The sequence below is a fragment of the Sturnira hondurensis genome, unplaced genomic scaffold (assembly GCF_014824575.4).
Source record: "Sturnira hondurensis isolate 20B ecotype Veracruz unplaced genomic scaffold, ASM1482457v3 Scaffold0021354, whole genome shotgun sequence".
Classification (NCBI taxonomy): Eukaryota; Metazoa; Chordata; class Mammalia; order Chiroptera; family Phyllostomidae; genus Sturnira; species Sturnira hondurensis.
Genome location: NW_028093985.1, coordinates 20,318,358 through 20,331,216, shown reverse-complemented (window position 1 = coordinate 20,331,216; position 12,859 = coordinate 20,318,358). Strand labels below are relative to the sequence as shown.

The 12,859-nt window shown below is 44.1% G+C and overlaps 1 protein-coding gene and 1 long non-coding RNA gene across 4 annotated transcripts in view; one reads left to right on the top strand and one right to left on the bottom strand.

The window, feature by feature from the left end:
* CAST (calpastatin) overlaps positions 1–5,664 on the bottom strand; it is a 134,562-nt gene extending 128,898 nt beyond the window's left edge. For 2 of the 3 annotated variants that reach the window (XM_037032325.1, XM_037032326.1), the window contains exon 1: positions 5,455–5,664. In XM_037032325.1, coding sequence (XP_036888220.1) covers positions 5,455–5,529 — 75 coding nt within the window. In that variant the 5' untranslated portion in view covers positions 5,530–5,664. Of the gene's footprint in view, positions 1–4,747; positions 4,900–5,454 lie in introns of those variants that run through there. The other variant, XM_037032327.1, reaches the window with a different exon arrangement.
* LOC118977377 (uncharacterized) lies at positions 5,066–6,035 on the top strand. Its single transcript, XR_005064514.1, has 2 exons — positions 5,066–5,298; positions 5,784–6,035. It is a non-coding gene; the product is annotated as an uncharacterized LOC118977377 (long non-coding RNA).
* The last annotated feature ends 6,824 nt before the right edge of the window (positions 6,036–12,859 follow it).

Genomic DNA, 12,859 nt, shown 5'->3' with positions numbered 1-12,859 from the left:
AGATGAAAAGAAAGCAAAAAAAATTCCAGAGCACAGAAATACAATAACTAAAGTGAAAAGTTCACTACAGGGGTTTTCAAAGGCAGATCTGAGCAGGCAGAAGAAATATAATAACCTGAAGATAGGATATTTGAAATTACTGAGTGTGAGGAACAGAAAGAACAATGATTAAAGAAACATAAACAGAGCCCTTTGTGGGCATCCCAGAAGGAGAGGAGAGAAAAACAGGCAGTAGATTATTTAAAGAACTAATGGTCTGCCCTGGCAGGGTGGCTCAGTTGGTTGGAGCATCATTCCACACACCAAAACATTGTGGGTTCAATTTCCAGTCAGTGTACATATTTAGGACGCAGGCTCCACCCCTGGTCAGGGTGTGTACAGAAGGCAAATGATCGATGCTTCTCTCTCACATCAATGTCTCTCTCTTTCTCTCTCTCTCCCTCTCTCTCTCTTGCCCTGTCTCCTCCCCCCCCCCCACCCCCACCCTGCCGCAACCTTCTTTTCTTTCTAACAGCAATAAAACATATCCTTGGGTGAGGATTAAAAAAAAGAAGCAGTGGCCTAAAACTTCCCATATTTGATGAAAGATAAGAATATAAACAAGAAGCTCAACAAACTTCAGGTAGGATGAACTCAAATAAATCCACATTATAATCAAACTGTAGAAAGAAAAAGACACAGGAATAATCTTGAAAGTAGCAATAAGATTGCAGATTTCTCATCAGAAACCTTGAAGGTCAGAAGGCCATGGGCCAAGTATCGGTGAGCACGTGAATAAGTTGGAACCCCCGTGTACTACAGGTGGGAATGTTAAAAGGGTACGGCCACTTGGGAAAACAGTAAGGTGGTTCCTCAAAAAATAGCTAAAATGGAAGCAACCTAAGTGTCCATTGTCAGATGAATGGATAAACAAAATGCCATATACATATACACAATGGAATATTATTCAGCCTTAAAAAGGAAGAAAATTCTAATATATATGCTCTAATGGATGACTCTTGAGGACATTATGCTAAGTAAAATAAGCCTTATGAAAAGGCAAATACTGCTTGATTCCACTTATACAAGATTCCTAGAATAGTCAAAATCATAGAAACAGAACTGGGGTTGCCAGGGACGAAGCAGAGAGAGAAATGAGAAGTTAATCATCAAAAGGCACAAAATTTCAGTCGAGCGAGACAAATGGGCTTCGGAGACGCGCAGCAAACGAGGAAGCCGCGGTCACCACCACGCACGGCACACCTAAGTTCGTGAAGAGGGCAGATCTCATGCTAAATTTCTTAAAACAGAATTAAAAAAGGAAAATGGTAAAGAACACGGATACTTGAATATAATTCTATATATTTGAATGCATGTATGTAAAACAAATGGGGACATACGTTGAATGGATATAGAGTATCAATTTTTCAAGATAAAAAGTTCCAGAGATAGTGATGATGGTTTCATAAGAATATGAATGTATTTAATTCCACTGAACTTTACACTTAAAAAATAGTTAAGGTGATAAGTCTATCTTATGTGTATTTTACCATAACAGAAAAAAGACCTCAAGGAAAAACAGGATAAAGATGGGCTGCTTAGAGAAATCTTGTTTTCCACTGAGAAAACCTACCCAGAACTAATTCTCTACCCCCTCACCTCAGAATCCCTAGCACTATGCTAGGAAGTTTCTAGTACTATAGAAATTTCTATAATACTATAATTCAATTGCTACAATACCATAGTTCCAAAATTGAATTCTAAGAGAGGTTTTAGCAAATGACCACCCAGTGTGTCCACCCCAGCAAACTACATCATTCTTCAGAAAGCACTAGTAGAATATAATTAACTTTCTGGGAAATGTGAAAACCAATTAAAGAACATTATCATCAGATGTCACTCTTAGATGAAAAGTCTCACCTGCGCTGGGAAGCAAAGTAACTCAGAAATTGCCAACCTAAAGACTGAAGTGTCTGACCTCCGGTCCCTCAACACCTTAGAGCCTGTGCCCTTCTGGCTGACACTGTAATTTGCATCCCTACTCCTCAACATCACTGCAGCCAGGTGGCCTGTCCAGCCACGGAAGGCTAGTGACAGACACTCTTCCCAGGCTGGCTGCAGGGATGCACCTCCCACGTGACTGGGCTCCTTTGATCATACTGCCACTGGGCCCATGAATCTAATTAGGCTAAGGAACACCTTTAATTAACATGGCCTAATGGAGTCCACTTAGGGCTCAGGAATGTGATTACTGCTGAAAACAAAATTTTCTTTCCATCGTTACGATGTTCTACTTTAACTCTAACTTCAACTCTAACTTTTTATATTCAGGTCAACAATACGGATGCTATCCAATGCGGAAACACACACTGTAATGTTTCACCAGCTGGCTTTATACGAGGCATGCCCTTAAACAAACACATCACAGAATTATTTCACCTAGATTTTTATAGTTAGGTCATTCACAACTGTTTTTCAATATTTAAAAGGTCCCATGGGGGGTGAGGGGAAGGTCTGAATGTGTGTGGGGGGGGATGGGCAGGGCAGAAGAGAGTAATAGGGGGAAAATGGGGACAACTGTAACTCAACAATAAAAAAGTTTTAAAAATATTTAAAAGGTCCCATTAAAGGTATTTTCGTTATAGGATTTACCAAAAGCATATATATAATAAATATATATATCACATACATGTATCATATATAAATATATGTATATAGATTGTGTATGTGTATATACATTATAATTTGGCTCCATGGACCTTTAGGGGATTTATTGGTGGCCTTTTGTGTATATGGGCATGTACGTGTGTATTTTGTTGTGGAAAAATGGTCCTTAACTCTCATTTAATTTTCAAGATGGTCTGCGATCACCCCCTCACAGTCACCATGCAAAACTGGTCGGGAACCCAAGCTGCACGGTCCAAATCTGCCACTGTCACTTACTCATGCCTGTGGAGCACTTGAGACGTGGTAAATTCAAACTGGATTTTGACAAATTAATGAGAAAGAAGATATAAAATAAATGTTTTGTACACTGATTACATGTTGAAATAATGTTTGAGATATAGTGGGTTAAATAAAATATATTATTAGTATTAATTTTATCTGTTTATTTTTGCTTTTATGTGCCTGTTAAAAAATTTAAGATTACATATGTGGTTCACTGTATTTCTATTGGGCAGTGCTAGTTCAGGAAACGTCAAAGTTTGGCTACAGGCATATTGTTGATTTTAGGGGGTTCCTACTAGCAAACAATTTCTATAATACCATACTTCCAAAATTGCTATAGTACTATAGAAATTTCTATAATACTATAATTCAATTTCTATAATACAATAGGTCCAAAATTAGATTCTATGAGAGGTTTTAGCAAAAATGTCACACTACTCCTAAATTAAGTAACAGTTAAAAGCATAGACTTAAACTATTTTCACCCAAATATTCCCACATAATTGCCTTTAGAGAATCATGAATTTGGAAGAATTCTGATATCAACTCTGAACCACTGATCCATATTTGCATATAATTCATGTGATGAACTTTGATAAGGACCTCAGAACAATAATGACTGAAAGCAAACTTTTGCTTTTAACATATCCATAATATGCCCCATTTTAAAAGCCCAGAATACATAATGGGAAACATTTATGACGAAGTATCTCAAGAGAAACTGGAGTTCCCAAGATTAAAGTTATGAAGGCATGGTACTTTGATTCATGACTCCAATGAGTCCCATTTGGGACTCTTACGAGACTCATTTTATATGTATGGAAACAGGTTCAAAAAGGTTGACTCATTGTCTTGTTCTCCACTGTGCACTTGGAGGCTGGCACTCTGCCTGGCACATAGTAGATGCTCAGAAAATGGTCATTGGCTGATAACTGGCAGTTTAGTAATTCCAATATAAGAGTACTCTCTAATGGAGGTCTGATGACAACATCATTGCTTTTTTCCATACCACATGCTGGTAGAGAGTGGTGTACTTTACTAATTTTTTAAATACTTCACAAATCAATTAGATATAAATATTTTCACTCTCTTGGTTAACAAAAACATTTGTGTCTTGAGGGATGGAGTGGGGAGCAATCTAATTGTTAAATCCTGCTTTCTGATTCCTGCACAAGTGCCAGCTTGACTGGATATCACACCTAGTTGGTTGGCCTGGTATTCAAAGCACTAAACAAATGGAATATCTATGTCCCTCATCCAAAGTACAGTAATAATAGAGCAGTGCTACCCGCCTCCTCCACCCCCCACCGCACATACACAAGGGTCTTAACTTCAGTTGCTTCTGCTCCTTGGAGTTTTGGGTTTTCTCCTTGCCCCCATTCCCAGCTGCCTCGCTTCCTTTGTGTTGGAGAAAACACGACAAAGACCATTCCTCTAACAGTTTTAAGCTTTACTCATGGATTAAAAACAAACACTAGGTATTAGCTCTCAAGAGCTGAGTCCGAGTTCATCCAGGAGTCCCCGTCCTGGGGCGGAATTCCTCCAGCATAATTCCTGTTTCATTCAACTTCTGAGCGAGAGCTGAGCCTGGTGCTTCAGCTCCTACAGACGTCGCAGGCCCGGGCGCGCTCCCACATACCACTGCAGGGTGAGTCTCAGCCTCTCCCAGACCCTAACCTGAAGATCTGAGAGGTCGCGCCCGGTCGCCACCTCTTCCCCGCTAAACCCCGGAAGAACAATACCTCGTCCGCACACCCAGAAAAGCAAAGGGAACACATTCCCTTCCCGGTCCTGCCCAGGAACGACCGCTTCTATTTACCGTCTTGTACCACCAACTTGCGAATGCCATGGCGATAACCGGTTTGCTCTGAGCCGCGCTGTGCAGGACCCCGCGAGGGATCGGGGTGCAGGACCCGGCGAGGGATCGGGGTGCGCTGCTGAAGGCGCCGGGCTCACACTCTACCTGCCCTGAACTTGGCTGGCACTGAGTCCCTCCAATGTCAGGTGGGCGGGCACCTGGGCTAAGCCTGACAAAGGCCCCGCCCCACATGGGCTGGCCCCTCTCCCCAGATTCGGCTCCCCGCTGGTTAGAAAAGCGGTGTTATTGCTCCCGGCTGCCACGCCCTGCAGCCTGGACTTTAGGCGGAAGACAGGATCCCGCAGTCCAGCTGAAAGCCCTGTCCCACCCTGGGGGTGTGGGGGGGGGCGGGGGCCCCAACTAAACTTTGGTCCCCTTTCACGTCCTTATCATTTCACTCGAGGCTCACCAGCTGGCTTTTCCTGACCCTAGCCACCCACTGGTCCGCCTTGCACCATGCCCAGCGCGCTGACCCCAGGCGGGAAATCCCTGGCCACCTCCACCCACTCAAGGTACGGCGGGCACCCAGTCGCGCCCTTCCCAAGGATGGGAAGGGGCGCACCGGGTGGCAGTCCAGGCAGGCTACGCCCGGAGGAGGCCGCCCAGGGCTTCTGAGTGGGGGTTTTCCCAGGGCACAGCTCTGCGGGTCGGGCAGGAGCGCCACTCACCTCTTGGGTGTGGCGGGCCGCTGCGGCGCGCCGGGGCCGCGGGGAGGCAGCAGGTTTCTGGGCCGGCTGGGACATTTCGAGGCAGCAACAAGCGCTGCCTCCCGGAGAACGCAGCGGAGACTGGAAGGGGGGGTGGGCAGGGAGGGGCTGGCGGGCACACCCGTGAGGCAGCTTTTCCGACCCAACCCCAAGCCCGTGCGGGGCTGCCCCAAGCCTCGCTAGGCCCTCCCCTTCCTGCCCGCGGCTGGCCGTAGGGATCTGGGCCTGAAATTTAAAACGCTCTGCCCCTCTGTCTCCACTCAGTGACCGTCTCTGCCCCACCTCCCCAGGACTGCTCGGTTCCCTGTGGTCCACAGGGAGGAGGGGCTGGAGGTCGCGGGGTTCCTTCTTCAACTTGCCCAGACTTATCATGCAGTCTTGCAACGGGAGAGACGGACCCGGGCTTGGCCGTCTATGCCTGGACGCTTCTTCCTAAGAAATAGACTCCTTTTCTACAATCTACCCTGGCTTGGATGGAAGAATTTACCAACTCAAATGTGGCTCAAGCCTGCCGCTCCTGGATAACAAAACGGATCACGAAAACAAATTGGTCTGTGTGTTAGTGTTATGTGTGTGCGCACGCCCCTGTGTATGTTTTATGTCATTTTACTTTGGGGTGTGGAGGGGGTCGACAATTTGGAAAGTTTAATAATGTTTTATCAGGAGGAAACCGTAGGTCCCAACCCAAACCAAAAAGCAATCCCAAATTTAAAATCCTATAGCTCTTCTGGAGAACGGAGCCTCTTTGTTTCTGACGCTGGATTGCTTTTGTCGTTGACTCATCGGAAACAGCACTTCCTGGTTTGGGGGGTGGAAGTGAAATGTAACAGCCTGACTAGGAAACGCTCAGCTGCAGAGACTGTCGGGCTGCGGTAGCTGCCGGTTTGTGATCAGACCTGACAACAAAAACTGTTACCCTGCAATGGCCTTGGCGCTTTGGGCCTCAGGGTCACCACTCTGCAGTGTTGTGTTTTAGGCAGCTGGAGAGAGAGGTCTGATTATGCAGAAAGATGTGTCATGCTATAGGGATCTTGGCAGAATGGAATTCTTGCTTTTTCTCATTTTTAAGGATTCTGACTTCCCTTTACTCAAGAGACTAGCGAGCCTTATTCCTAATGGGGGGATCAAGGAGGAATGATTTAAATGCATTTCCTCCTGCAGGGTTCTACTTGCTGTGTAGGTATGTAGCACTGCATTCAACAGGCTGCAGTTTGTTGGAATTTATACCTAAAAGATGAAACAACTTGCCTATGGGACCTATGATTATCATTTCAAGAAAAACTGATGGCATTAATTACATACATTATTGCGGAAAATGTCATAAGCCTTAAAAAATGCTCTTGTAGTTGTGACCAAACAACTATAGTAATTTAAGTGAACACTAAAGCCAGAGAGGTGGGGTGATAGACAACCCCAGCTCGGGCCCAGGAGCCGGAACCTTTTGTAACTCAGGAGCCCAGAGGCCCTAGAGTCAGGTTTGAGGGCCCAGAGTAACTTATTCTCTCAAAGAAGAATGGTTCCCATTAAAGTTTGAGGTGTTTTCTAGTGGAGAATGTAAGCCAGTTAGTTTTATATTTCCTGAAAGTCTTCCGTATATATCACTGTGAAAGGAATTGTAGAGGGAGTGATAATAGAGATTTAAATACACCTTACTTGCCCTCCAGAGACTTACAGTTCAGCTGAAGTCACATGACATTTATAATACACAGTCATTTGGGTGTCATTGAAAGACATACAATGTGTGAATGGATACAAATGTGCTTTGAGAGTTTGGAGGTTTGGGGCTCTGGTGATTATCGGAAGGGAAAGGATGTGGACTGAAGAAGAAAGGGTTAGGGCAGTTCAGGAAATAAAAAGATGCCCACCCACCTGGCTGGAGTTACTGGTCCAAGTTCAGAAGTAATCCATCCATTTATCAACTTAATTATTAAGCAGCTACACTGTGTTCATGATGTAGTCAATACCAAAATCTGTAAGAGATAATGACCTTAGCCCTGAGGCTTTGTTTAGGAAACCCATATAAGCAGAACATTTGTGGGCTAAGTAGTGCATTGATTTGATGACTACGAGTAGAGAAAAATTTCAGAGAAGTTGGAGAAGAGCATGACAGTCTTACTTTCTGTTGTAGTCAGTGAGGAATTTGAATTTTAATACCAGTGCCAGTATCTGAGCATATGGGGAAGCTCATTTTACATATGTAGATGACTTTTGCTACATTTTTATTTGCACATATGATAAGAATTATATTCCTTTATTCATTCAGTAACAGGATACCCGCTTCACGTCAGACTCTGTGGAGGTACCAGGGACCTCTTATACCCGAGTACAGCACAGTTCAGTGAGGAAGACAAACAATAAGTCAGCAAGAATGTGGCAGTGGGATAAGGACCACTGGCAGGGGTATTTCAGAATACTGTAGGGTCGGAGGAGGGCCCTTTCATTCTGACATAGGGGTGGGTGAGCTGAGGGTTGGGGGTGGCGCAGGGCTTGGCTTCCTCCCGCCATGTTTGACTTGAGTGAGTTGAAACCCCCTGCAAGTAGCCTTCACATTTTATGTCTTCCTCTTCATCCCCATAATTGTTCAGGAATTTATCATTTCTGATCAGGAGACATATAAAATGAGAAAAAGACAGGATGGAGTCCCAAGAAGAAAGTGGAGCCCAGGAGGAGCTTCAGTGGGGCAGCAGGCAATTAACAGAGAAGTGGGTGCCCCAGGCCAAAGGAGGGGATCCTCTGAAAAAAAGGGGCTGGTCCACAACATAAAATGTCACTCAAAGGTAGGGTCAGACTATGTATGAGAGGGTCCTCTGACGTTTGGATCTGGCAGCTGGGAGGTTTTTTGGTAACACGGCCAGTGGGTAAAATTGAGAAGGAGACAGAGAGTTTCCCCCGAGGTACTCACAGTTTGGACAGTCCCTGTGCTTTGAGTGGTATTTCTGCACCACCATGTACCCTGGGAAGGGAGGGGACCCCCAGAATATCTAGAACTTCTGGCTGGCATCCTACTGTCCTCCAGTTGCACTGACACTTAGTTGTCCTATCTGCCATCTCAAGACGCTCAGTCAAGTTTGCTCCACCCATCCATAGTGATGTTTTCCTGAGTAAAGCAGAAAAAAACCAAATTCTTGTAAGTTAGCAAAGATGAGAAAAATGTGCAAAGGCTCTCAGCATCCCTTTCCTTGTCACACCATGTTTGGTTTGGCCAAAAAGTCTGTTTAGATTTTTCTGTCAAATAAAAGGTACATTTTTCATTTTCACCAATAACTTTATTGATTTGGATATTTTGAGTATGTCAATTACCTCCTACTATTGGTGTCTAGTGGGTAGAGGCTGGGGGTGCTGCTGACTGTTTCCCAATGTGTAAGACAGCCCCACAGCAAAGGATCATTTGCCAAAAATGTCAAGAGTACCAAGAAAATTCACAAACCATTTTTGATATGTTTGATCAGTCACAGCACCTTCTCCAAACAGTGCACAAATCTTTTCTTGCATTTCAGTTGTGTTTTTACCTTTCTTGAAATAATAAAGCATAATATACCAAAAATGCTGCATATTTTCTTCCACCTTTATATTAAAATGGCTGCACAAAAATTTTGATGTTTATTTTTAATATTTTGTTTATTTTTTTAGAGGGGAAAAAGGAGGGAGAAAGAGAGGGAGAGAAACATCAATGTGTGGATGCCTCTGGAACACCCCCTACTGGGCACATGGCCCACCCCCCAGGCATGTGCCCTGACTGGGAATCAAACTGACAACCTTTGATTTGCAGGCCGGCATTCAATCACTGAGCCACAGCAGCCAAGGCCAATTTTGATGAGTTTTTAAAAATTGCATGCTGATAAGACAGCTGTCACAATACAATCTAACAAAATTGTTTTGCATGTAGTTAAAGACAACCAAATGCTTCTAGAAACATTATATGGAAAAAAACTAAAGGAAATTTTTGGTCAACCCAGTATCTGAATAGGAACTTCATGCTTCTGACCGTGGAATGAAGCATTTCACAGGAGAATGCCTTCAGTGGTGAAGTTCTATGCACAAGGGAGAGGAAGGTACTAGCTAGTGGCAGAACAGGTCTAAACAACAGGAGCCTTGCTATGTGCCATGGTCTGAATGTTTGTGTCCCCCTCAAATTCATATGTTGAATTCTAATGATGGCATTGGTAGGTGGGGGCCTCTGGAAAGTGATTACGTCATGAGGGCAGAGCTTAATGCCCTTATAAAAGATGCCTGAGAGAGCTCCCCTGCCCCTTCTGTCCTGTGAGCTAAAAAGGAGAAGTCTTCAGTTCAGAAGAAGTCCCTCGTGCAAACATGCTGGCACCCTGAGTTGGACGTCTAGCATCCAGAACTGAGAAACACACTTCTGTTGTTTCTAAGCTCCCTCCCTGGTTCATAGTATTTTGTTGTAGCACCACAAACAGACTAAGGCACTGTGCTTCTCAGATCAAATGGGCTTGTGCATGGATGGCAGATGGGGTGAGGGGAGGGGAAGAGAAAGTACGGAGATGGGAGGATGGAGGCACAGATCCAGAGGAGAAAAAAAGAGAATAAACAGTAGAGGAAGTAGTTTGAAATTTTCACTGCTAGTAGAAGGCAAGAAGTTGAGTCACACACATACCTATGGTTAGGCCCTCAGGATTTATGTCTCATCCTTTATGGCCCTCCAGTTAGTGAAACATGTGCAAAATACTTTCAGGCCTGTTCTGCAGCCTGACACAATTGCCTGCTTCTTGTCTGCGTGGACCAAAGGGGGCTGAGAGTACATCTCCTTTTCAGGGCTTTCTTAGAGAGTGCTCTTGGGATTAAATGCCTGAGGAGGGGAGGTAAAGACTGGGCAGAGGCAGAGTTTGAGCTGGGATGCAGACCCAGGAGACGCCTCCGATAACCCTGCAGGATATGATAAAGAAGGGATGCACTTTAGAGATGGCTGGAGTTGGCAAGAAAAGACCAAGTCTTTCTAAGCCCCAGTCAAGCAGTCCCTGGCCAAGGTTGAGGAGGAAGGGGTGTGGCCGTGGGGGAGGAAGGCGGCTCTTTTAAACAAAGGTGACCTCCAAAGGGAGCTGAGAGATCAGGGTTCTCTGCTGGTGGGACTACCAGAAGCTGAGATAAGAATGGCCCTTTTACTCCTGAAGGGGATCCAGGCAGCTGTTCAAGTTCACTGCACTCCTCAACGCTACATAGCGTCATAAAATTTTGCAACAAGAATGGAGGAGGCAATCAGTATTGCAAAAGCAAGTTGCCAAGCTGGTATTTAACGGAACATTAATTTTGAAAACATTATTCACTCAATTAAATGTCTCCCCCTTTTATAATCACTTCTGCCTTCAAGAGGGGCCACGAAAAAAGTTTGTTTCAGAGAGAAGCCAAGCTGTTAATGTGACGATCTGGATATTGAGAAACAATAATTTCACAATTGTGATGGCTAAGAATGGTTAGAAATAAAGGGAAAACAAAATTTCTATTTTCTAGTGTTATCTAGTGATATTAAAATAACGAAAGATTTTGCTCTGTAGGTCTGACAACAGGTACGGAGGTAGGTATAAGATCCCTGCTTGCCAGGAAGCCTCCTAAGAGCCCACAGCTGTCATCTGCTTTTATTGCTAATGTCCCTGAGGTTTGAAACTTCTATCCTCAGGGTATGAGTTTATGAAGCGCTGAGTTCTCAGTTGGTACAATCTGTTGACCAACAACTAGCACTGCAGGGATCATTTCAGTGTGTACAGTCCTTGATGGCCCCTCGGTGCCAACAGGGTGAAGTAAATTGCCTACGAGCTCCCAGCCAAGTACCAGAGCTGTGATTCAGATCTAGATTTATTTAAAAGAGCCCCAGCACATACCCTTCACCAGCACACAATCCCACCTGGGGGAGTGGCCTAGGCAGAGGTCAGGCGACCACTCTCAGGGGTGGGCCTGAGAGAGCACGTGATTCAGGTCATGGAAGTTCTTGACAATCCAGTTTCCCTTCCAACTTTGTTTGCCTTTGCTGCGTTCGATAATCAAAGTAAATGGCTCACAAGGATATTTTTAAGCAAAGATAATTCATTTAATATTATTTTAGCCAAAGCAGTAAATGGTGCTCAATGAAAACCATGGTGGAGGGACATAAAGCAGAAAATGAAGTGAGTAATCCACAGCATCGTGCCTAACTGTAAGTTTAGCTGTGGATACAATTAGCTTGTGGCTCTCCTACACGGTGGAAAATAGATGTTCAGTGATTCCTCTGAGAAGCCTCCACTCAAACCTCCTGTGCCACAGAGCCTCCCGACACGCAGCGTTTGGCCAAACCTGCTCAAGGAATGAGGGTGTGACATCTGTTTATTTTAAGGCTCCCCCTTGACATGCATTCTCTGGATGTGTGATTTTCTTGCCTATATTAAAATGACACGATGAAAACTATAAAGTGTGATACTTGCAGGGGGCAAAAGAAGGCTGGTGACGGAAATGGTAGTCACAGGGACTCCAACAGCAAAAGGCAGACATACTGCATTTTTAGAAAGAGCTCACATACTCACGCACAGTATAAGCTTCTACGTGACCACTCGAGAATAAATCAATCAGTTAGTAACTTACTAGTATGTCAGCATTGTGGAAACAGAAAGATAAAGGGTAAGAAAAGACAAAAAAGTATAATATGAATCTTCAAGTATATTGCAATATATTTGGTAACAAGCTAACCTGAATAAGTGAGAAAAATTTAATATCATTTAGGTTTGTGCTAAATTTTGGAAGGATTCAAATTACAGAAGTCCTTAAAAGTCAGGTCACAGAGCTTAGACTATTCCTTTTATTATTTTTACTGTACAGTATGTGTTTATCATAGAAATAATTAAGAAAACAAAAACTGGAATAATAAAACTGAAATAAAATTACTCCAAAATTCCAATATGCAGTTAAATTATTGATACATGGCTTTATCTTTATCTATAGCTCTATTATATACATGCTATTTTGTCAATGCATTCTTCACCCAATACAGGAATCTGAATATTTTTGTTGTCAGTAAATGTGTACTAGAATTATTTGAAGCTCTCAGAAAGGAAAACTGTGGAGGTGAGTGGATTGGCCAGGCCTCATGGTAGGTGGGCTTATGCTGGCCCCTGAAGAATATGCAGGAGTTAGATAGTCAGGGGATGAGACTGGCCAGGCAGGGCAACGTGGGAAACTGCAGGGAAGGGGAAAGGAGAGTGGCCTGCGCATGGGCCAATGAGAAGAATCCTGAGTGGGGAGACAGCTGGCGTCCTGGGGGCAGGGTGAATAAGGCTGGGAAAAGGATGGACCCAGGCAAAAGGACGGTTTAGGGCAACTTTTCTTTATCACCTCTGAGAACCCAAGAGGGAGGAATGGGTTTGATTGGTAACCCACAGTC